General features: G+C 52.5%; 1 protein-coding gene across 1 annotated transcript; it reads right to left on the bottom strand.

The window, feature by feature from the left end:
• Nucleotides 1-17660: 17660 nt before the first annotated feature.
• On the bottom strand, nt 17661-23354 carry LOC136298929 (uncharacterized). The gene is made up of 3 exons (XM_066200082.1): nt 23301-23354; nt 21053-23106; nt 17661-18094 (listed from the first exon to the last, which is right to left on the bottom strand). The coding sequence occupies exons 1-2, from the start codon at nt 23352-23354 to the stop codon at nt 21925-21927; spliced, it is 1236 nt and encodes a 411-aa protein (XP_066056179.1). The 3' UTR covers nt 17661-18094; nt 21053-21924.
• Between the last annotated feature and the right edge of the window lie 284 nt (nt 23355-23638).

Below are 23638 nucleotides of genomic sequence, written 5' to 3'. Positions count from 1 at the left end.
TAAATTATTAGCTCAGCAGTATAAATGACAGTGCAGCACCAGTTGGAGATGCTGTTTGGGGTGAGTTCATTAGATAAATGGCATGGAGAAACATTTGCAAAAATACAAATAAAAATTGATGTTTACTTCTGCTGATCACCAAGGGAGGATTGTCTGTTAATATTGTGATAGCAAACATATTTCTTGTAAGGACAGAAGAGAGGACCTTCTCTTCTTGGAGTACTTCTGTATTGGCATTTGAACATCTGGACAGATTGTACAAAACATTTGCCTAAAATAGCATTGCTTCGTTGGCCTTAGAAGTTATTAAAAATGAAAGAGCTGGCAACAGAAAGGAATCATAAAGTACATTTGGATTTCATATGAAATTTCCACCCTGAGATAAAACTGTAGTGTTTTACAGAAGATGAGAGATCCCAACCAAGTTAGGCTATGCAAAAAAAAAAAAAAAATCAACCTAAAGATTTCAAATGTTCCTAAGTTATTATTATTTTTTTTTCCCCAATAAGCTTTGCTGATGGAGAGAGAACCTGTAAAGATAACTCCCCCCTGAGCAGAAGCCTGGCTGAAGCAGCACTGCTGTAGTCGACATTCCCAGGCCAGAGCCCTGGGTTTATGTCTGAGACCCCCAGGAACTGGTGCTGGGAGGTTTCAGCCCTGAGTTCACCTGTGGGACATGAGCCTGGAGCGAGGATGGGCTAACCCAGACGGAAATCTTCCTTCTCAGGGACACCCACACCCCCCTGGGATCAGTGGGGACGTTTGTCATCCCTCCATCCTCCTGCTTTCTAAAGTGTAGCCCGCTGGTTTCTCACGCAGAGACACCTTATTAGCACACAGATGCCACCACGCAATTTGCTTTAGGTTTGTGCCTCGAGCTTTGCCTCTGTGCAAAATGTCCAGAGAGAGAGAGAGAGAGAAGTGTAATTATCTGGTTACGGCTCTGCTGACACAGGGCAGGGCCACGCCGACAAGCCACAGCCTGTCGGTGCTCCTCACTAACTGTCCGTGGGGCTGCTCCTACCCTATCCCAGCTGGGAAGTCACCCAGAGCAGCGCCTCCTCCTTCCCTTTTCACCCCATGTAAATTTTTTTCTGGCCTTTTCCTTCTTAAAAAATATTTGCTGCGCTTCAAAAAATGCTTTGAAAGCATTGCAGCTTGGAGCGCTCTGAAAGAGGGACATTAAAAATAGCTGGGGCTGAGTTTTTCTCCAGAGTCACAAGCCCTCTGTCTTTGGGGATTCCAGCATCGTAGAAACTTTCCTCTGGAATGGGTGCATTAGTTGCTGGCTTATTCATGTCCTTCCCCTCCGTGCTTGGTGCAGAAGAGAGTGGCTGCTGCAGTCTCACTGCTCACACCTGGGGAATAACAGCGCGGACAGGTAGTTGCATGTAATTTAAATCCCATCGTGAGTTACCACTTCGCCGTGCTCCTCAGCTGAGTCCCTGCTCTGGGCATGCCCCCAGCCCAGCCTTTCCTCCCTCTGTACCAACCTTTTTTTCCCCCCACTGGCTGTGGGTCCCTGAGTTAGTGGTTGAACCCTGATGACAAGTGCTTTGTTTTCCAGTTACCTTTGCAAACCTCTCAGAAACCAGCCTTAGACTCTGAGGCTGGAAAACGCCGCCCCAGCCCGTTCCCAACACAAAGAGCTCGTCCCAGCTCTCCGGAGGGAGCACGCAGGCAGTTAATGCGCCTCAGCTAACGAGCAGTAACTCGTTAAGTTTCAGTGACTTAGTCCTTTATGTTGGACTGTCTATAAGGGAGAGACCACACAGGAGCAGAAAGAGCAGCCAGCTCTGTGGCCCCGCTCGCCGGAGTCAAGGGGGAGGTGATAATTATTTGTTTGGACTCTCCTGTTTTAGGGGAGCCGCCGATTGTTTGTTTTTAAGCCGATCAGGAGTTGAACCGTGTTTTCCTTGTGGCTCTTAAGCCGGGCTAGTGAGGGAGCAGAGGCAGCGCTGGCACAGGCTGTGGGCGGATTTGGGGCGGGGTGGAGGAGCAAGGAGCACACGGGATGCTCTGGGAGTCATTTGGGAATCTCAGCTAATGATAATTGTGGCTTGGAGGTGTCACACGCGAGCTCCAGCCAGTTTGGGAAGACAGGCACCCCTGACAGCTCTCTCTGTGGTGGGAGGGGGATTAGGGGATGGTTTTATGGCATTTAAGTGCCCTCCTCCCCCGGCTTCATGACAAATAGCCAAAGGGGGAAAAAAAAAAGGATTCTGTTTCCTCACCCTGCTCTGGCTGCAGCTCTGAGTGAAAGGGAGACAAAGCCCGGGCTTATCTCCTAAGTGTTTCCCACTGCCTTGCTTAGCTCTTGGTCTCCTCTGATTCCAGTTGTAGGCCCCCTAATTCTCCTCTGGTGTTGTAGATGGGGCTGGAGACAAGGCTGGGCACTCTGCAGGACCCACACGCCAGGAGACCCCACAGCTTGACCCGTGTCCCCAGCTCCTGCTCCCACTTGGGATGGCACATCAGGAGACAGCAGAGCCTTGGAGCTGTGGGTTCATGGGTCAGCCAGACTCAGGCTCCTCACCAGCAGGACACTAAAGGTTCACTGTCACCAATGTCCCTGCTGGTAACCTGAGCCCAAACCTTCTTATCACGGCCCATGTGAAGGCTACAGCAGCGTCACACATAACTCCTTGGGGCAGGAGAACGGCAACATGGAATTGCTACTTTAAAAAGCCGGGAGCAGATAAGCTTTTCTGCCTTTCCTCTGCTGGTTATACAAGCAGTACTTAGGGGAAAAAAAAAAATAAAAACAACACTGGAGACAGACTTGAAACAACTGCTCTGTGCTGGAAGAGCGTGCGTGTGAGATATGGAGTAGATTAGAGCTTGACATGGCACGTAAAAACACTCTTTCCTTTTAACACCTTTATTGCAAGTTTTAAAGGGCAATCAAAATACGTTCTTAGCTGTTTGCCTCCGTGCTATAAAAGGACACTCATACCTGTGAAATCTTATGACTTACAAATAGTGAAAATGGGGATTTTTTTTTTTTTTGCGTCAGTGACCTCTTGAGTGAGGCTATGTAAATAAAACGTAAGTGAAGGGTTTGGGATGACTTGTGTAACAGGAGGGATGGTGGGGACAGTGCTGGTTTCCACCAGAGAGTGAAAAAAATCATTATGAGCACTTGCTTAAAGAAAATTAATCCAGTCCTGAGGGAGCATGGCTTTTCTGAAGTCAGCAGGACGATGCCAGTGTGTGTTGGGCTTTGGAGAAATGCTCAATTCTGCTTGGAGGAAGGCACCTGTGTGTGCTCTTGGATCCTTCCCTGCCTCTCAAATCTTCATCCCAAGGTTTTCTTTACTGCTTTTTCTCCAGGAGGCCCAGAGAGATGGATTCGTGTATGATGGGCTTAGAAAGGAGTATAAGAATGGATAGATATTTTTTTTTTTAAAAAAAAAAAAAAAAAAAGGCCCCCAAACAGCCAAAGCTCCGGGCAGAAGGGAAGGGCAGTGAGATTTCCCGCCCTGCAAACCCTGCTCCTTTTGGTTTTATTTTTATTTCTGCTGCTTTGTGTTTTGTTATTGGACGTTTTCTTGGCTTTTTTTTTGTTTCTTTCCTCAAGTCAAACTCAATAAAAGTCTGAGAATGAAGTCAAACAAGTGAATTTTGTGGCCTTGCCTCCACAAGGTCATGAGATTTTGCAATAGAGCAGGGGCTGGAATGCCTTATGCTTTGATTCCTGAGTCGCACAGCGGCTGGGGAAGGTGGTTTCCAGCAAATAGGGCTCGCACAGGTGCCTGGCCCTGCTTTGCGGTGTTTGGAAAAAGGTGCAGGAGCAGTGGAAGCACTGGTTCAGCCGGATGGAGCCTGACTCCATCCCTCTGTCTGGAAACGAAGCAAATGCCTCTGCCCCCACTATCAGCTCTGTGCATCATATGATTCATGCTCGAGGAGTCCCAGAATTACAGCTGTAAGGCACATTGTGTTTAGGCTCACTGAAATCATTCTGTCATAAAAGGGCTGCCATTGTGGGCGCACTGGGGAGGGAAGAAGAAGAGGAAGAGTCACAAAGGCAAGGCAGGCACCCAGCCATCTTGCGCAATCAATATTCCTGCAACCGTTCCCTTATGGAGAGACTCCAGCTCTTTTGAAATGCCAAGCACCTTCTCCCCTCTACCTCAGGGCAGCTGCCTTGCTCTTCCCTCTTGGGGAGGGCATGGACCCACTGTGAGCATCCTTCCATGCCCATGCAGCCGCTGCATCCAGCCTTTCCCTGCCCTCAGCATGCCTCAAATGTATCAATTTTCATTTGTTTCCCAATTATCCTGGCATGACTTGATTAAAGGCTGGTTGAAATGTACAGTGCAATCTGGTTCATCTCCACACTGTCCTTTTATTTAATTTTTTTTTTCCTGTGGATAACAAGGGGCTGGACTTGGTGGGAAGGGACTTTTCCAAGCCTGGCTCACAGCAGAGCTGCTGATGTGGGGGGCAAGGTGCATGTGGAAAACATCCCAGGTGGTTGTTGTTCTCCTGTGTTTGGGAAGTGGGAAAAGGAGGAGGCATTTCCTGTCATCTTTTCTACACCTGTTTCTGGAAGAGGTGCCAACAGCAATCCCTGTGTTTGTGCCTGTGCCACACGTGACACCTGCCAGGTCGCAGCACCTCCTCGCAGCAGGCAGGAGAACCCTTTGGTGCCAGAGAAATCCCCCTCCTCACTCCTTTCATGGCACCTTTCAGCTCTGGAGGGCTCCTTGCCCAGGCTGGGGGCTGGGGGTGCCCTGGGGTGGTGGGAGCAGGTTCTGCTTCACTTCTCTCTCATTCCTTTCCAACCCAGGGCACTGACTGAGCCCAGTTTAGGCTGATATCCAGCTGCTGCTCAGCTGCATTTCCAGGTTTCCCCCCCTCTGTATGATCCTCCTGGGTCCCCCTGCTCCTTGGAATTCTCACCTGGGCTCGACTTCACTGCAAGTTCTTCATTCAGCAAAGCTTCCTTTCCTTTCCCCCATGGGTGTTTCCCAGCCTGTGGGTCACAGCCCGAGCGAGCTCAGGGAAGGCAGCTGGTGAATTCAGGGAGGGAGAAGTGAGGGGGAGGGAATCACAGAAAACTTTATTGCAATTGAACGCCAGAAAAAATCCTGCTCCTCCGCTTTGCTGGTGCCAGGGAATCTTTGTCAGAGCGCTCTGGGAGCCTCTGCCCGTGGAGGGAGTGTGGGGATGGGGAGGTGTCGTTGAAATGTTTCTGGGTTTGCTTTCAGGGAGAAGGAATGGGAATAACAACATGGCTTTGGTGTTGCTTCATGCTGGATTTTTTTCCCTGAAATAATAATAATAAAAAAAAGACCAGTGAGTTGTTGTAGATCTTTGCAGCACACGGGTACAGATCAACGTTGTTACCGTGCTTCTGTTTATTATTCTACCAGGTCTAATTGCTATTAGTCATAAAGTCATACTACAGTTAACCACTTTCCAAATTCATCCTGGGGACACCTCTCCTAAATTATTTCCATGCTGGTCATTTGCCATTTATTTCCTTCTCCTCTGTTTTCTGTCTCAACAAGTTTTTAATCTATGACAGCACTTTATCTCCCAACCCCATGATTATAAAATTTCCTTCAGAGACTCTACTGAAGGGCTTTATCAAAAGCCCTTTGAACCTCTCCATAAATTAGAATCTCTGTTCTCCTTTTCCTACTATTTTGTTAACTCTTTCTGGGATTCAGAGGGATAAAGAAAGGTTTAATTCACCTTTGGCAGGACTGGATTCCCATTTCTTTTCCTTTACTCAAGGTGGTTGATTTACATCACTATTTTGGCATTATTCTCTCTGTTTATCATCCCTCTCTCTCCTTGCCCAACACATCCAGACCCCTGGCTTGGGACCACGTGTTGGTGCTCTCCTAACTGGAAATGGCCTTCACTGAGCTCCCATGTCCCCTCCACTCCTCCTGGCACTGGTGATTGACAAGGTGGAGCAGACCCTGCTGGCGTTTAGTGAGCAGAGCCCTGGCTGCTGGGGAGTTGTGCTGATTTATCCCAGCCCACGGGTCACACCATTATGTTTTCACTGGTGACAGACACTTTATTCTCACAAGTACCTGGCATTCTCAGATAATCTTCTCTTGATATTTCTCTGTTTGCTGCTCCTTGGCTGTGGCCTGGCTTCTCATTTTGATAGGAGGTGGCTCTTGCTCCCTGCTGTTATGGGCAGATCAAAGGGGTAGGTAGGAGCAACCTTGTCTGAAGGACAGTGTTGGACTGGCACTCTGGAGCCTTGGATTACTCCTCCCTGCCTCTATTCTTGACCAGATAAGTAACCCAGGGTGAGTCAGTTCAATTCTCCTCAACCCTCCCATTTTCCCTCCCACACTCTTTCTGACTCTGCAGCTTAGATTTTAATATATCTAGTGCAGGAAATTGTCTCTCACTGTTTGCACAGTGCCTGTTGCAATGAGATCCTGGAGGAAAAATCATAAGTCAACTTGGAAATCCTTTCCTTGAATATCTGAATCTCCTTTCCCCCTTTGATGGATTCTTTCCTGTAACTTATCCTCTGGCTGCATGTGGGTAATACACAATTATTCCATTTTCTTCAGACAGTTGCTAGGAAAAGGATGTTGAAGTGGCTTTGCCCTTCCCCTCCATCCCCTTTCCTCTTGCAGCTTTTGAGTGATGGTTTCAGTCAAAGTGGAAAAACGGGTGAAAACTTCCTAAAAACTTTTGTGGGAATGGAGAGAAGTGGGAGAGAGGCCATTAATGATCCCCACTAAGGCAGTGGTCATTGGAGCAAGCTCTCATTTCTGGGCAGAGGATCCACACTGGGAGCAGCTGCTTGGTGCCCAGAGCAGGTGATAAACCCATCCCTGGTGTCCATGGGGATGCTGGCAGAGAGTCCCTCCCTTGTGCACAGCCCCTGGAGACAGAGGAGGGAGGAATTCCTGCCTGAGCCTCAATGGGATTTCGTTCAAATGGGAAATGAGCCGTGGGTGCTGGGAGCCAGTCCATGCTCGTGGGGTTCTGGGGCTCGTGGCCCTCCCTACGTGCTGCCTGTGACTGAGGTGTCTCCTGGCAAGCAGCAGCGCTGAGCCTCCTGTGGGGCTGTTTGGGGATTCCTCCCTTCCTCCCACCTTCTGCCCGCACACTGAGCTCTTGGGCAGAAGAGGGGGAAGCTATTACCTGCTTTCCTGTTTTTCCCTCTAGATATGTCTTCAGTGGAAGTGCAGAGAGGTTGAGATTTGTGGCTCATTAATAGCATACCCTATTATCAGCTGAGTGTCACAAACCACCAGTTTTGGATGCCCTGATTTTTTTTCTGAGTGGGTGGTTTGGAAGGAGGATGGAGTTGTCTTTCTGGGAAAAGCTTGCAGAATCCTTCCGCCAAATATTTGGTTGCTCAGCAGCCCTGAATACTGAAGCCTTTAGGGCATTTTAGGGTTGGGAGTGTGGAAAACGAGGAATCCTCAATGAACAGACTCGTAAAAATTACAGGTTTCCCTCTGCCGTGCCTCAGTTTACTCATAAGTAAATTGGGCAAAGTAATCCTTGGGCTCTCGCCCCAGGGGGCCCCAAGTCAAAATTCTTTAAAGTCCTTGAAGGCACTTGAATGAAAGACTCTGGGCCTGGTAATTACAGAGTGTTGTGCTTGCATGAGGCTATGAGATAGGGAAACCTTCGCCAGGCAGGGTTTGGAGAAGAAAATCAGCCTGGCTCTGCCAAACCCTCCAAGGGGAAAATGGAAGATTTACTGTTGCCAGAGTCAAAATCAGCTGTCGTCGTTGGAGGCCATTGCAAATAGATTTGTGGCAAGACTGCATTTGCACAAACCAGGAGGGAAGAGCAGCCTTCGCCAGGGTGAGGCTGCTGCTGCTGCTGCTGCTGCTGCTGCTGCTGAGATTTGCATAGGAGCAGGTTAGGAGGCAGCACTGCCTGGCCAAAGTCAGCTCAGCCCCATCAGCCCAGCCAAGCTCTGCTCATTTCCCTAAGCTCCATTTTTGGCTTCTTTCCTTGAAAAACATCTTCTCGAAGAGAGAGAGAGAGAGAGAAAGGAGGTCAGCTGTGTCAGAGGATGTTTTGCCTGTCTCCCGTAGGACTCGCTTATGGATTTAACACGAGATTTCCTTAAAGCCCTGGGAAAAAAAGCAGGCTTCAAATTGTAGGTCAAAGCTGTGAGTCACCCCTTGGTTTCTGCTTTGCTTTGGGAAGGAGGAGAAGTCATTTGGGCCAGTTCTGTCCTGTGCAGGGGTATCTCCAAACTGTGCTGACTCCGATATGGTCGTTGGATTTGGGAAGGCGGTGGGAGCAGGGCTCTCCTGCCTGCGCTGCTGTGTCTCCATCCTTCTTGCTCTTGCTGAAGAGGGAGATGTGGCCTTCAGAGGTTGATTTTCCTCCCCTGTGCTCTGCCTGGCACGGGGCTAGAGAGGAGGACATAGGGGATCTGATATAGTGACTGATATTCCAGTTCAAAAGTATAAACATGCCCTGGGTCTTCCTTTGCTTGACTGCAGGAGCAGCTACGAGACCCCTCACGGCTCATTCTGCTGACACCTCTTTTAGAGGTGCCATTCAGGAGCTTTGTGCATCAAGGAAGTTGTCAGCACGAGATGATAAATGATGAGGTGCCGGCGCTATTGCTAAGGGCCCATTAAAAACGAGACACCTTTGAATTCACAGGGTAATAACAGGCACGGGGTATGAGTTATTGGTCTCTTTTTCAGCAGAGAAATGATAAATGTTCCTGCAGAAAGAAGTGCCACACCCCCTCAAACAAGCCACCCTTCCCTCTGCCATCAAAATTCCTGGGTCAGAGGAAAGGATTTGATTTCACTGCTAACACTCAGCCAGCACAAATATGTGCTAGGTGTGAAAGCCACCTGTTCTCGGCACAGACCTGGCAGGGAGATGTGCAAAGAGCAAAGGGTGCGAGGCAATTTGGCTGTCACTCATCTTCTCAGGAACTTTGGAGTGATTGTGTGAGTGTGTAGAGGAAAACTCTCACTTGTGGTAAAAGGTGCAAACGACTTCTCTTACCGTTTCCTTTCTTAAATTAAAAAAAAAAAAAATCCAAAGTTGCCTCGCTGCACAAAAAATAAAGGGAACTAAAAAATCTTGGGTCAGTGCATTTTTGCCAATCTGCTTGCAAGGGGCTGAGCGTGGCCTTTGGAAATCCCACTGCTGATGACTTGGCTCAATGCTAATCTCCAGGTCTTTTGATCTCTGTACATTTAGGGCTTGACCTGAAGTCTGGAGAAATTAATGGGAGCCTTTCTCTCTCTCACTGGGTATTCACTCAGGGACTGATTAATTGATTTTTACGTTTGTTGACTGTGCCTATACCATGGACTCAGAGTACACCATGAAAGTTTAATGAAATATTCAAATGGGATATTTGTTGACAAGAGTGACCCTGTGTGTCATGCAAGAAAAACTGCACGTTTGGAAGTGTCTTCTGAACATCGTTAGCTCCCTCCAAATCTGATGTTCCCCAGCCATGTGCTCCATCTTCAGGACTTCTTTGGCTGGATGAGCCATCTGATCATGGCAGGTCTTGAGTAGGCTTAGAAAACATCTGGGGTTTCTGAGCCAGGCCTGGGGATTATGCCTGGGCTTAACACATCCAGTCTTCCCAGACGTGGTCATTGTATACATGCAGATCAGCTGTGTCTGGGCGAGAGGCAGCAAACCCAGCGCTCCTGGGGTGCCCTGGATGTGTTGTGTGTTCCTTGGGAAGTGGGAAGGAAATCCAGCACGTCTGGGGCCTGACAGGGCAGGGAAATCCTAGGAAATCCCTGATGGACAAGGAGTGGATCTCCACCAGGAGGGTGCCTCAGCCAGGCTTTGGTAAAGGGAGGTGAGAAGTGGTTGTGCTGCCAAGGGCCTCTCACCGAGCAAAGCCAGCTGTCAGCACTCCCCCCTGCACAACCTCCCCCTGGCACAAACTCCAGCAGCTCCAGGGATCCCAGCACTCAGGAGGGGGAAGTGGGTTTTTCTGAGAAGCAGGGTCCAGATCATTTAAAGGAGTGAGGAGGAGACCCTGACTTTGACTGTGTGGTTGGTGGCAGATCCCCAAACGTAGGTAATGCACCCTGTGTGTGAAATTGTGGATGGCAATGGCTGAGGATGTACCTCCAAGGAGAGATTAGCTCTCCATGGTCATGCACCTGGATCGATGCCTCCCTTGGAATACCACCCCATAAACTCCAGAGTGGCTGGGAAAAGGTCGTTCAAAATAGCCTTATACTCCATCCTCTTCCCCCTGCCAATCCCAGGGAGCACCTCGGTCTCTTCCCTGGACGGCATTTACTCCACAGAGTGGTCATATGCAAATTCATCTGCATATCCACATTGCACAGGAGAAAACATAAACCTTTCTTCTTAAGTTTCCAAAGGGTGTTCTTGGCCTCACCAGTCCCTGCAATGTCTTCATCGGCAGAATCATCCCAGAAAGCCTCAGCCTGTGGAAGGGAATGCGGCAGGGAAAAGCATCCCACCTCTTTCCAAGCTACAAAAGGTTTAACTCCTCTCTCTGTTGCCCCTTTGTGATATCCTCGGCCATCCTCACTGGGATCAGTGTTGCCACAAACGATGTTATCTCGTGATTGCTACGTAGCAGTGGTGTGTATCACAGGTGAAATGGTGAGTTATTAATCCTAATTATTTTAAGGAAGGCACAGTGAAGTTGCACAGCCTATTTTTCTGGCCAGAGACTAAAACCTCAGTTATTAGGAGGAGACAAGCTGTGAAATCTCTCTCCAGGCATCCGAAGAAGCCTTGAGAGATTTTTAGAAGTGCCGAACCCTTAGATGTTCCCAAAGATTTTAGAGGAATCCCGAGTGCTTGCCTCTGGCCATAACCCCATTCCAGGGCTGAGGGTTGTCGCCATGAGCAGCGGTACCTGTTTGCAAATCCCCACACTTGCCTCATTTGGGGCAGGTTCTCTACACTTTCCTAGCCTGGGGCAGGCAAGAGTCGGCCTGTGAGGCATTCCCAGTCTTTTCTGTTGAAACTGACTCTGTGTAATTGGGAAATCGTTGTTGCAATGAGCCTAATAGGGACATGACAAACCTCTGGCTTTTTTTTTTTTTTTTTTTTTTTTTTTTTGGCTTTTTTTTTTTTTGGCTTTTTTCTTTTTTTTGATTAGAACTAATGGCTTTGGCTCCCTTGCCTGTTGCAGGAGGAGGGATCCAGCTGGAGATCTCCAGCAGAATGTGGCACTTAACAAACTTGAGGTGAAAATGCTTACAGGAGCTCAGGACCTGTTGTTTCTTCTCCACCTGATGTCCCACACCTGTGCATCCCATGCCTGAGCACTTTGCTGCCCCGGAGCTCTGTCCTGGGAACGCGGTGAGATCCATCAGGAGACCTCCGTTATGCACTGCCATGTCGTGGGGGCTTTTATATTCGGCTCTTTGACTGAAACTTCAGGCCCCCATGCTGGAGCAGAGCCTCCCCAGGTCCTGCCCAGCGCTGTTTGAGGAGGCTGAGTGATGAGATGTTTGGCTGTGCTGCTTGCTCACGGGATGCTTTTGGCTAGGGGCTACTGAAACCTATTCCAGTCCTCTCCAGAGGACCCTCAGCAACACCCCCGTGCCCTCGGGCGGAATGGCTGCAGCCTCCCAGGCGTGCTGAGCGCGGGGCTGAGTGGTCCTGGCTCCAGCAGACGCCCATTCCAGAGCTGCCTCTGAGGAGGCTTTCAGCAGGCACGAGGAGGTGGCAACAGGAGCTTGGGGTGGGACACGGAGAATGCAGGCTTTGTCCTCTCCACGGGTGAAGATGGCAGCTGGGTCCAGCCAGATTCCAGAGGCATCTGGACAGCTTCTGTCATCGAGGTGGGATGTCTGGGGGGAGACAGGGCATGGCGGGGGTTATCTCCTCTCTGCCTTCTTGTCTGGGAGGGGACAGCTGAGAGTTGGAGGAGGTTATAGCAGGAGGCTGGACCGTGGGGACCCTGTGCCACCGAGGAGGTGCTGAGAAGGGGCTCCCCGGGGTCAGCTGGGATGTTCCTGGGGCACAGGGCGGCTGCGGGAGCCTGTCAGTCGGATCCATCCCTCTGTGCTTCGTGTCGCGCCGTAAGAAGACAAGGGAAAGAGAGAAGGAAGCAGGAGGGGCAGCGGTGGGGGAGGACAGAGTGAAAAAAGCATCAAAAAAGCCGAGTGAACCTGCTGACTTCCCCAGACTCCGCGGCACCACTGGTCATTTCTGTAGGCTATAGGGGTTGTCTGAGTAGGCTGTAAGGACAGGTGTAAATCTGTCCTGTCATTCCACCCTCCCAACATCTTCTCACCTGAAGGGCTCCCATTTGTTGCAGAGAGCAAGCAAATAAACGCAGCCATTGCTTTGGCTCGCAGAGGGCATGAAAAGACACCCCGTGCCGCCGGTTAACCTCCGTCCCCTGCCTGTCCCCTCCCGTGTGGAGCTTTTACAGCCAGCCTGAGAGTAAATCCCCCCCTCCAGCTGTTTGTTAAAGCAAAGCAAATAAGGGCTATTACAGCTCAGACCAAAATCCACTTGTTTGCAGTCTGATTTTTAACTGTCATTCCAGCAGAGAGGGCAGGGGGAGGGAGGGCTGCGGGCTGGCCCCAGCCCAGGGCAAGAGGGGCCATTTGTCTGCCAGGAGGAGAGGGGTTTCGGCAGCTTCCAGGGCGCTCTGGAGCAGGCAGGGGGATGCTCCGGGCCTCTCTGAACCGGGGGAACATCTGCGAAACGACCCCGAAGTGTGTGTCGGGTGGAGACGTGACCCCTGGCTGCAGCTTCGCTGCTCAGACGGGCGAGGCGGCTCCCTTCTCCCAACTCCTTCCTCTCTTTCTCTTCTTCCCCTTGCAAATTGTGCCGCTGGTTTTTTGTCCTCGAGACCTGGAGCGAGGATTCCTCTCCCTCTTCAAGGAGCCATCCGCAGCATCGGTCTCCCCATGGTTTTCATTAAGGAGTGGATGGTGTGTTTCCCATCAAGAACAACTTTAATCTTGACCGAGTTCTGAAAGCTAAAGGTTTGCAGTTTTCTTCGGCCACCTTTGATTATTACTTCTTCTCGTTTTCCAACTCGATATTATAGATCCTCCCTCCTGGCTGAAGTCCTTAATGGCCCGGTCCATCCCCACTCCCCCAAGTACCCATTCTGTGGATGTAGCAAACTCTAATTAATTATAACTTATCTCATGACTTGTCAGCATCACATGTTTGATCCTGTTTAGAAACCATATTCCCAGGGGACGGAAAGACTCGGGAGTAGGTTGATGCTACTCAACAGTGATTTAATGGACGCATTAATGCCGAGACAGATAACTGTGTAGCCATGTTAAGTAATACATCAAGAATCTTTCCAGAGAGGCAACTTTACAGGTCACTGCAGAACTGCTAACTGATATTAACCCGCTTTGCATTGTGCTGTGCATACGGGCGCTGGGAGTTCACACACTTTCTTTTGTCTGTGGTTTTTTTCGAGCAGCCTCTTCCCATTCCCCCCTGGAAGCGATGGAGATATTAGACGCCTAATGACAATGTTTCACACGCGGGGGTGGGGTGAGGAGGACAACAGGCTCGTTAGCCGGGTTGATTTTAAGCACACCCAATTACTGGCCCGGAGGAGGCCGGGGCAGAGGCTGCTGCCCGGCAGCGGGGATGCTCCGGGCTCTGCTGGGCTGTCCCCGGCCCCGCGGCCACCGCCGCTGGCTCCGCGCCGCCCCGCGCGGGGGATGAAGGCACCTCCCGGGCACGCACCGGGATGCGCTCTTTTCCAAACCGTCTTCTCCCAAAAACACAGCGGGTTTTGCCTTCCTCCTCCTCGGGAGAGGTTCCTGCGCCGGAAGGGAGGGATCCGAGAGTTGCGACCTCCCTTCTGCCGAACTCCCTCGCGGGATGGAGGGACGCCGGGGACCTGCAGCAGAGGCCCGGGAGGTGGCCGGGAGCACGGTAGCGTCGCCGGGGGCAGCTGCTCCATCCCTGGCGGGCAGTTCTCATCCCCGGGGCCCTTCTTTGCTCGGTCCCGGAGGAGGGGTTCAGTTTAGGATTAGGGTACTCGCAGGACAGGGATCGCCCTAACTACAAGTAGCAGAGTGCAGTGGATTTTACCGTTCGGCAAGGTCCGTCTGTCCGTCCATCGGGCTCTCCCAGCCCCAGGCGGGGTGCTGGGGCATCTGGCTGGACCCGGGCTCCTCCCGGTCTGCCACAGCCTCATCCCCGCTCAGGTACACGGAGCGACCCCCGAGAGGTCCCTCCAGAGGCCCGGCAGCCCCTCAGGGGGGTCCCCTCCCCACCCGCGAGCCCGCAGAGCGGCTCCGGGGGGGGGCACCCACACCCAGCTGGGAGTTCCCGTGGACTGAGGGCTCCCCCTCTCTGCTCCCCTCGCTCCATCCCGGCTCTGCGCTGCTCTCGGACAGAACCGGGGCACCTCGGCGTGCGGCTCCCCCGGCCCGGAGACCCCCGTCCTCGGGGAGAAACATTCGCCTTCACCGCTGAGGGTTTTCCTCCTGAGCCTGGAGGGAAGGTGGTGCGGGATCCCTGGCTGTTTCCCATCTCTCTTCCCGTCTCCCCTCTTCCTTCTGCCAGCCGGACCCTTCAGGGCAGGCGGAGGGAGGAGAGTGCCTGGGGATTCACCTTGCTGCCAGCGAGGGGAAACTCCCCTGCTCAGCCGGGGGACACCCTGGCCTGGGGCCGCCGGGCTCCGCCGCCTGCCCGGCGGGGCGGCCCGGGGAACCAGCGGGTGACAAGCCGTGACTTCCTTGAGGAAAGCAGGCCGGGAAGAGGGAGAAGCAGCCGGCGGAGCCGGGCTGTCGGCGGGGCGGGCGGGAAGCGGCGCCCAGGCGGTGCCGCGGGTGGGCAGCGAGGACCGCCCCGTCCAGCACCGCGGGGAAAACTCCCTCCGGACACGGGCCCGGCTCTTTCCCGGCTCTGTAGGGGAAGGCAGAAGCCGAGGCACCGCGGAGACCCAGCCCTTCAAGCGCAGGGACGGGCGAAGCCCCACGTGCCCGGCCGGGGACTCTCCGCGGGCGGCTGCGGGATCTCCGCCAGCCCGTGGGACGGTGTCACCCACTCTAGAAAGGGAGGCTCTTATATATTTTATTTTCTCCGGGGCCGTTTGCAGGGCGGAGGGAAGGGAAGGTGGTACGGTTTGCCCAGGTTGCGAGGGGAGGATTGTGTGCCACTGTTGATTAAACGCTCTCCCCGAAAGATGGTATCCGACATGAGATAATGAGGCTCTGTGACCGGCCCCAGGTTCCCTTTAAGTTTTCCCATGGACTCGAGCTGTCGCCAGTTCACAAAACGACAGTGTAAGACAGCACCACGCTACTCAGATCCAATTTACGGCGCACAAAAGCTGATCCCCAAATCCCCACTAACAAACCGGGACCCGCAGACAATTCCGATAATGTTTAGTTTTTATTCATTTCTCGACTAATTAACTGGAATCCCACCTCCTCTTCCCCCCTCTTGACAGTGCCCAATTAATCCGCAATGTATGTCAAAGGTCTGGAACCCACTGTAAACTGCTAAACCTTAGCAGAGATTTGTGTGTCTCTATATTGATCTGATTAAGGACCGCGATGCTTTTTCCTCGCGATTACTGCGTGAAAAGTAAAACTGTCGCGGGTTTAGGTTGGGGGTTTTTGGGGTTTTTTTTTGTCTTTTTTTTTTTTATTGTCCAAAAAGCTTTACTTTCTCCAAGTCTGATAGGATTTCTCCAAGGCGCCTCCAAACCTTGCGTGTCCATGGCTAACAGCGGCTCCAAAGGGAATCAAGCGAAATAAAGTTATCTGCGAGACAGGAGTGGAGCGTGTGTGTGCGCGATGGGGGGGTGCTCGAGGGGGGTTAGACTCAATTTGGATGTGCCGTAAATTGGCTTGTCTTGAAAAATAAACAGGAGTGGGGAGGGATAGGAGTATAGAAATTTTTTCAATTTTTTTTTTTCTTTATAAACTTTTTTTTTTTTTTTTTTTTTTTTTTTTTTTTTTTTTTTTTTTTTTTTTTTTTTTGGTGCCAGCGGCCGGGTTGGTGGCGGGCTGTGAGCGCGGCTCCCCGGCAGAAAGGAGCGATCCCCGCCGGCCGGGGCTGCCGCCCACCCCGCTCTGCTGTCGCTGGGGCTGGGGCAGCTCGTTTCTAATCTTCGGAGGGAGCGAATATAAAAGAGGAATTTATTAGCTTTCAGGCCATCAGAGGAATAAACATTGATTTTATTGACCTAATTATGGGCCAAATGACTCCTTCCATCGATCACGTAAAATACTTCATTTGGAGAAAACCAGGCGCAGGCGCCCGGAGGCGGGGAGGAGAGCGGGTGGATGTGCTGCAAGAGTGGGGGGGAAAAAAGCAAAAGCTCGAAAATGTATGGAGGGGTTTTAATGCAGTTAACGTGCCCGTCGCGCTGGAGCTCGAGCCCTGTCTCCCAGACGTTACAGTGCGGATGTTTTGCAAACTAAAGCTTTTATGTCGAATTCCAATCCGGCCAGTCAATTTGGCTAAAATAGCATTAAACAAATGGACAGCAGTTTATTTATATTCCCCACACACGCTGTATTTTATAGACAGAAAAGAATTACTTGAAATGTATTTTACAAGCACAGGACAACACGTCGTTTCAGCCCGAGAGCAGCGATTTCTCGTAATTAGAGTAGGCTCGACACTAATAAAGAAGCAAACAGTCTCTTTTTTATGCTTAAACCCAGCTACTGTCCCCAGCGCTTTGCTGCGCGGTGGGATCGTGGTTGGGTGGTGGGAGCGGGCGGTGGGCGCACCTGCCCTGGAAGGGGGCAGCGAGGGGCGACGGGCTCCTCTCCTGGTCTGATCGGGAGGAGCAGGGCTCAGAAAACGCGATTTCAATTTTATTCTTTTTTCTTGACTGGTGGGTGACAGCGAGACGTGACTTTGGATTTATTTGCTCGAGGGTTTTTTTGGCGGGGGGTGGTCACTGTAGCTCGGGGGAGGAGGTGGTGCGGGATGAGGGATGCTTTTGGCAGGGTGTTTGCTCCCTTCTTATGTCACCTGAAATATTAGATCTCGTACACCTTCACCCAGCCTTCGGTCTGGAGGGGGAGGGTGGATATTTTTAGTCCAGCTGTTCTGAAGAACGGATCTTTCCCTTCCCGGTGCCTAAGTTTGGCTCGGCGCTTCTCTTGCCCCGCCGCGTTATTCCTCGCTCTTGGCGAGCTCAGGAGTTGCTGACACTGGCGGCCAAACACTGACCGCCAGGATCTGAACTTTCCCCCATCCTCTTCTCCCTCCTTCCTCATCACCCTCCCCTGGGACAGGTTGTCCTGCGTCTCCCGCGGGTCCCCGGCGCAGGAACAGGGATGCTGTGGCCGTGCCTCGCGTTGTCTCTCAGCCCATAAACGCCTGGCTGTCACTTCTTAAATCTCTTTTACTGCGATCCGTTCGGATGAGCCATGCCACCGCTGCGGCCGCTGCCCCTCTCCCCAGGCGGGGCCGGGCCTGGGGGTGCCCCGGGCCGGGCTGGGGGAGCCGGGGCCTCCCAGGTGAGCCCCGCTCCGGCAGGTGAGAGGCGGCGGCCGCGGCGCCATCCCGTGGTCGGAGCCCACGGAGCCTCGGCGGGGCGAGCCCGGCCCTCGGCGGGACCCCCGCGCCCCCTCCCCGCCCGCGCTGGCAGCGCGGGGTTCAGCCGGCGTTCACCGCTCCCTCCCTCTCTCCGTCTCATTAAGATAGGGCTTTATGCAGAACATCTGTAAGGGAAGGCAAAATAAATGACAACACTTTTACACCACTTCCTACTTAACTTCTCTTTTTATGTGGCTGCTCTGGATTTTCCGACGCTTTGTACTGCTCCAATCTTGTTTGGATGTTTGTACATGTAATACTCTGCCCACTCCAGCTCTTGGGACGGGCTTGTCTTGTATGTTCTTTCTTTTTTTTTCCCCCCTCTACCACCCCCCTCCCAGCGTGCAGAGGCTCCACAATCTGCTCTGCTTACTTCGCTGTCGGGGGACGAGCAGCAGGATTTGTGAGCCAGGGCAGGGGCAAACGGCTCCACAAGTGTCGGGCATTAATCACACCTTGTCTTTGCGGAAGGTGAGCTCCAGGCACTATGCACCCACTTATTCGCTCTTCAAATCCCCCCTTCTCCTTCCAAGCCGTCGCCTTCCTGTCTCCACTGAACAGCATTTTTCCGTGACCCGGGGTCCGGACAATTGTCCTAATGGTATTTAAAGAAAACAAGGATTAAACATTCATTAATGCTTTTCTCCCTTATTTAGACTGTAACATCAGAAAGTTGAGTGCCCCGCGCACGGAGTGTGTGTCAAGCCTCACTCTAAGGAGCAAAAAGCTGTTTGAGGCGGGTGACTCCCGCGGACCACGACGTGATTTGGGCTCCTGATGAACAAGGAACAAATTTTCGGGGGGAATTAACGCTCCCAGCACCCCGAGAACCGGTACCAAAATGAGCAGAAAGCGGCTGTGCTCTGTGAGAGCGCATTTCCTTTCCTGTCCCGAGGATCTGGAGCAGTGCCCCGGCTCCTCGTTTGTTTTCTCCTTCCTCGTCTCTCTCATCTACCTGGAGTCATTCCTTCCCGCCGCCGCTTTTCCCAGATCGCTTGTGAGCATTTTAGCTTCCCCTTAAGCCCCTGGCCATTAAAGAAGCGGCTGAAGCAACAGGTGAGCGGGGAATTTTCAGGGCTAGGAGGTGGCGGCCCGTGGCCCCGCGGGGGCTGCCGGCACCGAGCCGCCTAGGCGCGCATCGACCGCGGGGAAAGATGCTCCGCGCCGCGGAGCCCGGCGCCGGGCCGAGCCCCATGGCTCCCTAGCAAAATCTCCTGCGGGAACACAAACAAACAAACAAAAAACCCCCCAAACCTTTCCCCTCTAACCCCAGTTACGGCAAAGGGAAGGAGCCGCTCCGGGAAGAGCAGCGAGAGCTGCACAAAAGCAGTTTACACCTGCGACGCGGAGCTGGTTGTATTCTGCCCCGCTCGGCTTTAATTGGAAATCTTTTCCGTCTGCCCCAACTCCCGGATCATCTGGGCTTAATAAATTTTCGCAGCACTCCCGCTGCTCCGGAGAAACGCTGTGGCAGAAGCCGGCTCTGCCCGCGTTGCTGAATGCCAGCAGAACAGTCATTACCGTCGGAGCAAGAGTGGCCTGGGACTTGTTTTTGGTCCAGGGGAAAGGGTGGGGAGACGAGGAGAGAGAAACCTGGCCGTGAAATGGGGGCTGTAAAGCTTCGGGATGTATACACACACACATACATAGATGTGCAGAAAAGCAAGGAGCAAGTGCAAGATCGAAAGCAGAGCCCGGCTTTGCTGCAGCCACGCGTGCCATTAAAAGCAAATAATTCAAAGTACTTTTAAACTATAAAAACATGGGATCTTTCCCTTTCTGATATTTTTTTTTTTTTTTGCGGGGTGCAGGCGGGGAAGAAGGATACAGATCCCGTCTCCCCTTCTCAGATGACCTCGAAGGACCGGTTTTTTCACTTTCCCATGTGTGCGCCTTTGCGCTTTCCGGAAATCAATCTGAAGTTTGTTCAAAATACTAAACTAAAATAAAACTGCGCTACGAAACCTCCCACGCCCCAGAGACAGAGAGGAGCCCCTGATTTATTTTTCTGCTTTTTTTAAAATTATTATTTTTATTATTATTTATTTCCATCTTGTCGTGCACCCCGGGGAAATAATCTCCGGAGGGTTTTGCTGGATCCTGTGTGGATGTGTGAGCGTGCAGAGGAGCTTTTTTGGTGAAGCGCAGTGGGAGCCGGTGCCCCGACGGTTCGGGGGCTGGTGACGGGGCTGTCAGCACCCCCAAATCGGGGCTGAACTCCTGGCTCAGCCCCCGCGGGAAGGTGTCCCCTGCCAGTGGGGACAGTGGTGGACGAGGAGAGGACTTTCCCCGTCCACCACACCCTGTGGAGCGGCGCTCCGAGGGAGCCCGCAGCCCCCTGCCCTGCACGTCGGGTGATAGTTTCAGGCTGACCAAAGCGGTCAAGTCCTTCAGAGAAATTTGCCGCTGCCCAAAGGTTTCCTAGGGCTGAGCTGGCACATTTCAGTTGTCTTTTGCAGCTCCCGTTTGAAGGGAGGGCGGGTGAAGCCCTTCCCTCGCCCTTCGCGGGCAGATGCCAAGGGTCAAATGCACAGAAGGGCTCCAGGAGAGGAAAAATAATCCCGTTCCCAGCCTCCCCCTCCCGCCCCGTACCTCCTAACTGGGACATGAAAGAAAGAGAGAAAGAGAGAAAGAGAGAAAGAGAGAAAGAAAGGGAGAGAGAGAGAGAGAGAGAAAGAGAGAGAGAGAGAGAGAAAGAAAGAAAGAAAGAAAGAAAGAAAGAAAGAAAGAAAGAAAGAAAGAAAGAAAGAAAGAAAGAAAGAGAGAAAGAAAGAAAGAGAGAAAGAAAGAAAGAGAGAAAGAAAGAGAGAAAGAAAGAAAGAGAGAGAGAAAGAGAGAGAGAAAGAAAGAGAGAAAGAAAGAGAGAAAGAGAGAAAGAGAGAAAGAAAGAAAAAGAAAGACAGAAAGAAAGAAAGAAAGAAAGAAAGAAAGAAAGAAAGAAAGAAAGAAAGAAAGAAAGAAAGAAAGAAAGAAAAAGAAAAGTTCTTCCATCTTTCAAAGGAAAAAAAAAAGGTGTCGTGGGGTTTTTGGTGGGGTTTTTTTTGGTTGGTTGGTTGGTTTGGGGTTTTTGTGGTTTGGGGGTGGGTTTTTTGTTTGGTTTTTTTGTGTTTGTTTTTGTTTGGTTGGATTTTTTTTTTTTTTTGAGGGGACGATTTAGGATCTGTTTCACGCAAGAAGGGACGAGTGAAATGAAGTTTTTGGGGACACGGCCGCGCTGTGGGTGCCCCACGGCTGCGCCCCGAGCTCCTCTGCTGCCCAGATTCGCGGGGAACATGCACCTTGAGCAGATTTTAAGCTCCGCAGCCCGTGGCGAGAGGCGCTGGCCGGAGGGAGCGGAGCCGCTGCCGGGTCCCGCTGCCCGCACGGACGCGGCTCTGCCCCGGCCCGGCCGCTCAGGCCCGGGGGGCTTCGCTTGGGCACGTCAGAGGCTCGGGACTGGCAGGAGTTTGTCCGCTGCGTCCTCTTCCCTTTCATGTATGCCCTGCCTTGGGGTGTGCGTGTGGGGGTTACGGCTCTTTAATTGAAACCTAGAAAGGAAAATAGTAATGGATACCAGGCTTCGATGGAGAATACGTGTCCGCGGCTGCATGATGAGTGTTAGTTCAGCAGACTTTAAGAAGCCGATTCTTCTTCCCTGTCATTTCTTTATTGACAGCAGCCCCTATTAGATTTACCATGTCCTTTTGCAACAGCTGGTCCTCCCCCCGCCCGGGGTATCAATCGATGACCGGGTGACTCGGTGGCAATCTTGAAGAAAACGGGAGCAAAGTGTTGTGTCAGTGGCGGTGCCAGAGGCTCCCGGCTCCCCTCCCTGACCCGCAGCGTCTGCCGTGTGCCCGGTGCTGCTCAGCACCTCCCGGGCTCCGGCCCCGCTCCCAGCCCCGGGGGAAGCTGCGCCCGCCCCGCGGGGCCGGGGCCGCAGAGGAGACGCCCTGGGGGAGAGTGTGGAGATGGGAAAGGCTCCGGTTCTGGGTTGTTAAAGAACACGGCTGATGGTCAAAGCAGATAAAATCGGTTTCTTTTGCCGGGTGCTCTCGAGTGCCTTGTTCTACTGGGTCTGCGGGGAGGTGGGGGGGCAATGCCGCGTCTGGAGAGCTGGAGGGCTCCTGCGGGAGGAACCGGCGCTCCTCGGCCCTCTTGTTGTGTTGTGTGTGTGTTTAAATAATTGAATAAACGTATCCACTCGTTCCCTCTTTCTCCCTCGCACGCAGAGACACAAAGACAGCATTGAAAAGATAGATCTGTTTGACTATAGGAAAGGACAATTAGTGCGACTTCCTGAGCGGCAAACTGGATGTATGGCCTGGGTATTAAAAAAGAAAAAGCCTTATCCAAATAGTGAACTCTATTTACAATTTCTGCTTGGCCAGCGCTGGTGGAAGCAGGAGGATGGGTGTAGAGAGGGCAAGGGAGGAAACAGGGCTTTCATTTTGCTTCTGCCAGCAGCACATCGGTGAGAAGAGCAAGACCAAGGGGGTGGAAAGGGTCGCCGGATCTGTGAGTCAGAGGGCGTTGGTTTGTGGCAAGCAGAAGCTGAATGGTGCAAAAAGTGCTCAGAAAAGGTAAAAAGGGATGTGAGCTTGGGGAGAAGAGGTCCGGCCCCAAACCTTGCTGTGCCCTGACATGCCCTGGTCGGTGAGGCTGGGCCTGGCCCGAGGCAGAGGGGAAAGCTGCAGCAGGCAGCTCTGGGTGCTCCTTTATTTTCTTTCCCAATCTGGGACAAAGTGGAGGCAACTGGAGAATGTCAGAGAGGCTGGGATGGGGACAAGGTGAACGCAGGTCTTGTGGGGAGGGGAGGGATTGGGACAGGGCTGCTGATCTGAGCACGTTGAGCTCTGATCTTTTGGGCTTCCAGCAGAGCCAGCACCTGACAGGATCCCAACCAGGCTCTGGGTGTCCAGGGGGAGTGAGTGGAGTTGAGAGCAGTGAGGGGAGCTGGGAGCAGGGAAGAGGAGTTGAGAGCTGTGGGGGGAGTTGGGAGCAGTGAGGGGAGTTGGGAGCTCTGGGGGGAGCTGGGAGCTGTGAAGGGAGCAGAGAGCAGTGAGGGGAGCTGGGAGCAGTGAGGGGAGTTAGGAGCAGTGAGGGGAGCTGGGAGCAGTGAGGGGAGCTGGGAGCAGTGAGGGGAGTTAGGAGCAGTGAGGGGAGCTGGGAGCAGTGAGGGGAGCTGGGAGCAGTGAAGGAAGAGCTGCTCAGTGCCAGCGTGGGGGTGACCCCGTGCTGGGGGACAGCACTGCCAGACCCTTCTGCAGTGGCTCTGGCACACGCAGTGCTGCACTGCTCCCACCAGGCTGGGCCACCAGCAGCCTTCCCCTGAGGGTTGCATCCCAGTGAGAGGTGGTGGAGGAGAAACCTCTCCAAAAGTGGTGCTTTCCTCTCTTTTTGCCCCCAGTATTCCAACAAGTAACGCTGTCTCTGGGCTTCTCCCAGGTCTGCAAAGCCCTCACCTCTGCTGCATTGGGAAGGGGGCCTGATCTCCCTGGTGGGAGATTTTCTGTTCAGAGAGATGGGAACAGCCCCTTTGATTGCAGTGGGACACGATGGGGCTGAGCCTGCTTGGAGACAGATGTGGGGGGATTCAATTCTTGATATTTTTAATGCCTCGCAATGCTTTTTTTAGACTCTGGCAGGTTATTTTTCAAAGTTTTTAGGCCAGGCTTTCCATGAAATCCAATTTACAACTGGAGGAAGTGCTCTGCCAAAGGACAAGGCAAAGAACTGCTCTAGTGATTCCCCCCTCTCCCCACAGCAGTTTGTATAATCCGAGTGTATAGCCGAGCTCCCTAAGGGACCTGCTCCATTACAGTTGTGGCCTGCAGTGCCACTCCAGAATGGATCTGTGTCAACACGGCCCCCATCTCCTGACACCTTTTGTGGGGCTGGGGAAGGGCCTGCCCGGGGCTGGGCAGACTTTTCCTCGGAAGAAGCGTGTAATCACCGCTCCCCAGATGCCCCCCGCGCTCCAGCCGGTATTTACTGCAAACCTGCCAAAGTAAACCAGCCCGCTGCGTTTTATTTCGGATAAACACAGCGTGGCCACGCCGGGGTGTTGCCTTCTGAAGGGCATGAGACGGAGCGGAGGCCACGCCGCCGTGGGAAAGGGAGGGAGGAGAGGGATAAATCCTGCGGGATGCAGAGCTGC

This window comes from Chamaea fasciata, unplaced genomic scaffold (genome assembly GCF_029207755.1).
Source record: "Chamaea fasciata isolate MVZ Bird 193981 ecotype frontalis unplaced genomic scaffold, bChaFas1.0.hap1 SCAF_18, whole genome shotgun sequence".
In the NCBI taxonomy this organism is placed as follows: Eukaryota; Metazoa; Chordata; class Aves; order Passeriformes; family Sylviidae; genus Chamaea; species Chamaea fasciata.
Note: the sequence above shows the minus strand (reverse complement) of the source record. Positions and strands in the feature narration are given on the sequence as shown.

Bases quoted from the DNA above. Each gene is read 5' to 3' on its own strand.
- LOC136298929 (XM_066200082.1), bottom strand. From the start codon at position 23,354: ATGGGGGCCGTGTTGACACAGATCCATTCTGGAGTGGCACTGCAGGCC. The intron at 23,107-23,300 runs GTAATGGAGCAG...GTCTAAAAAAAG, and splicing joins TGGCACTGCAGGCCACAACT to CATTGCGAGGCATTAAAAAT.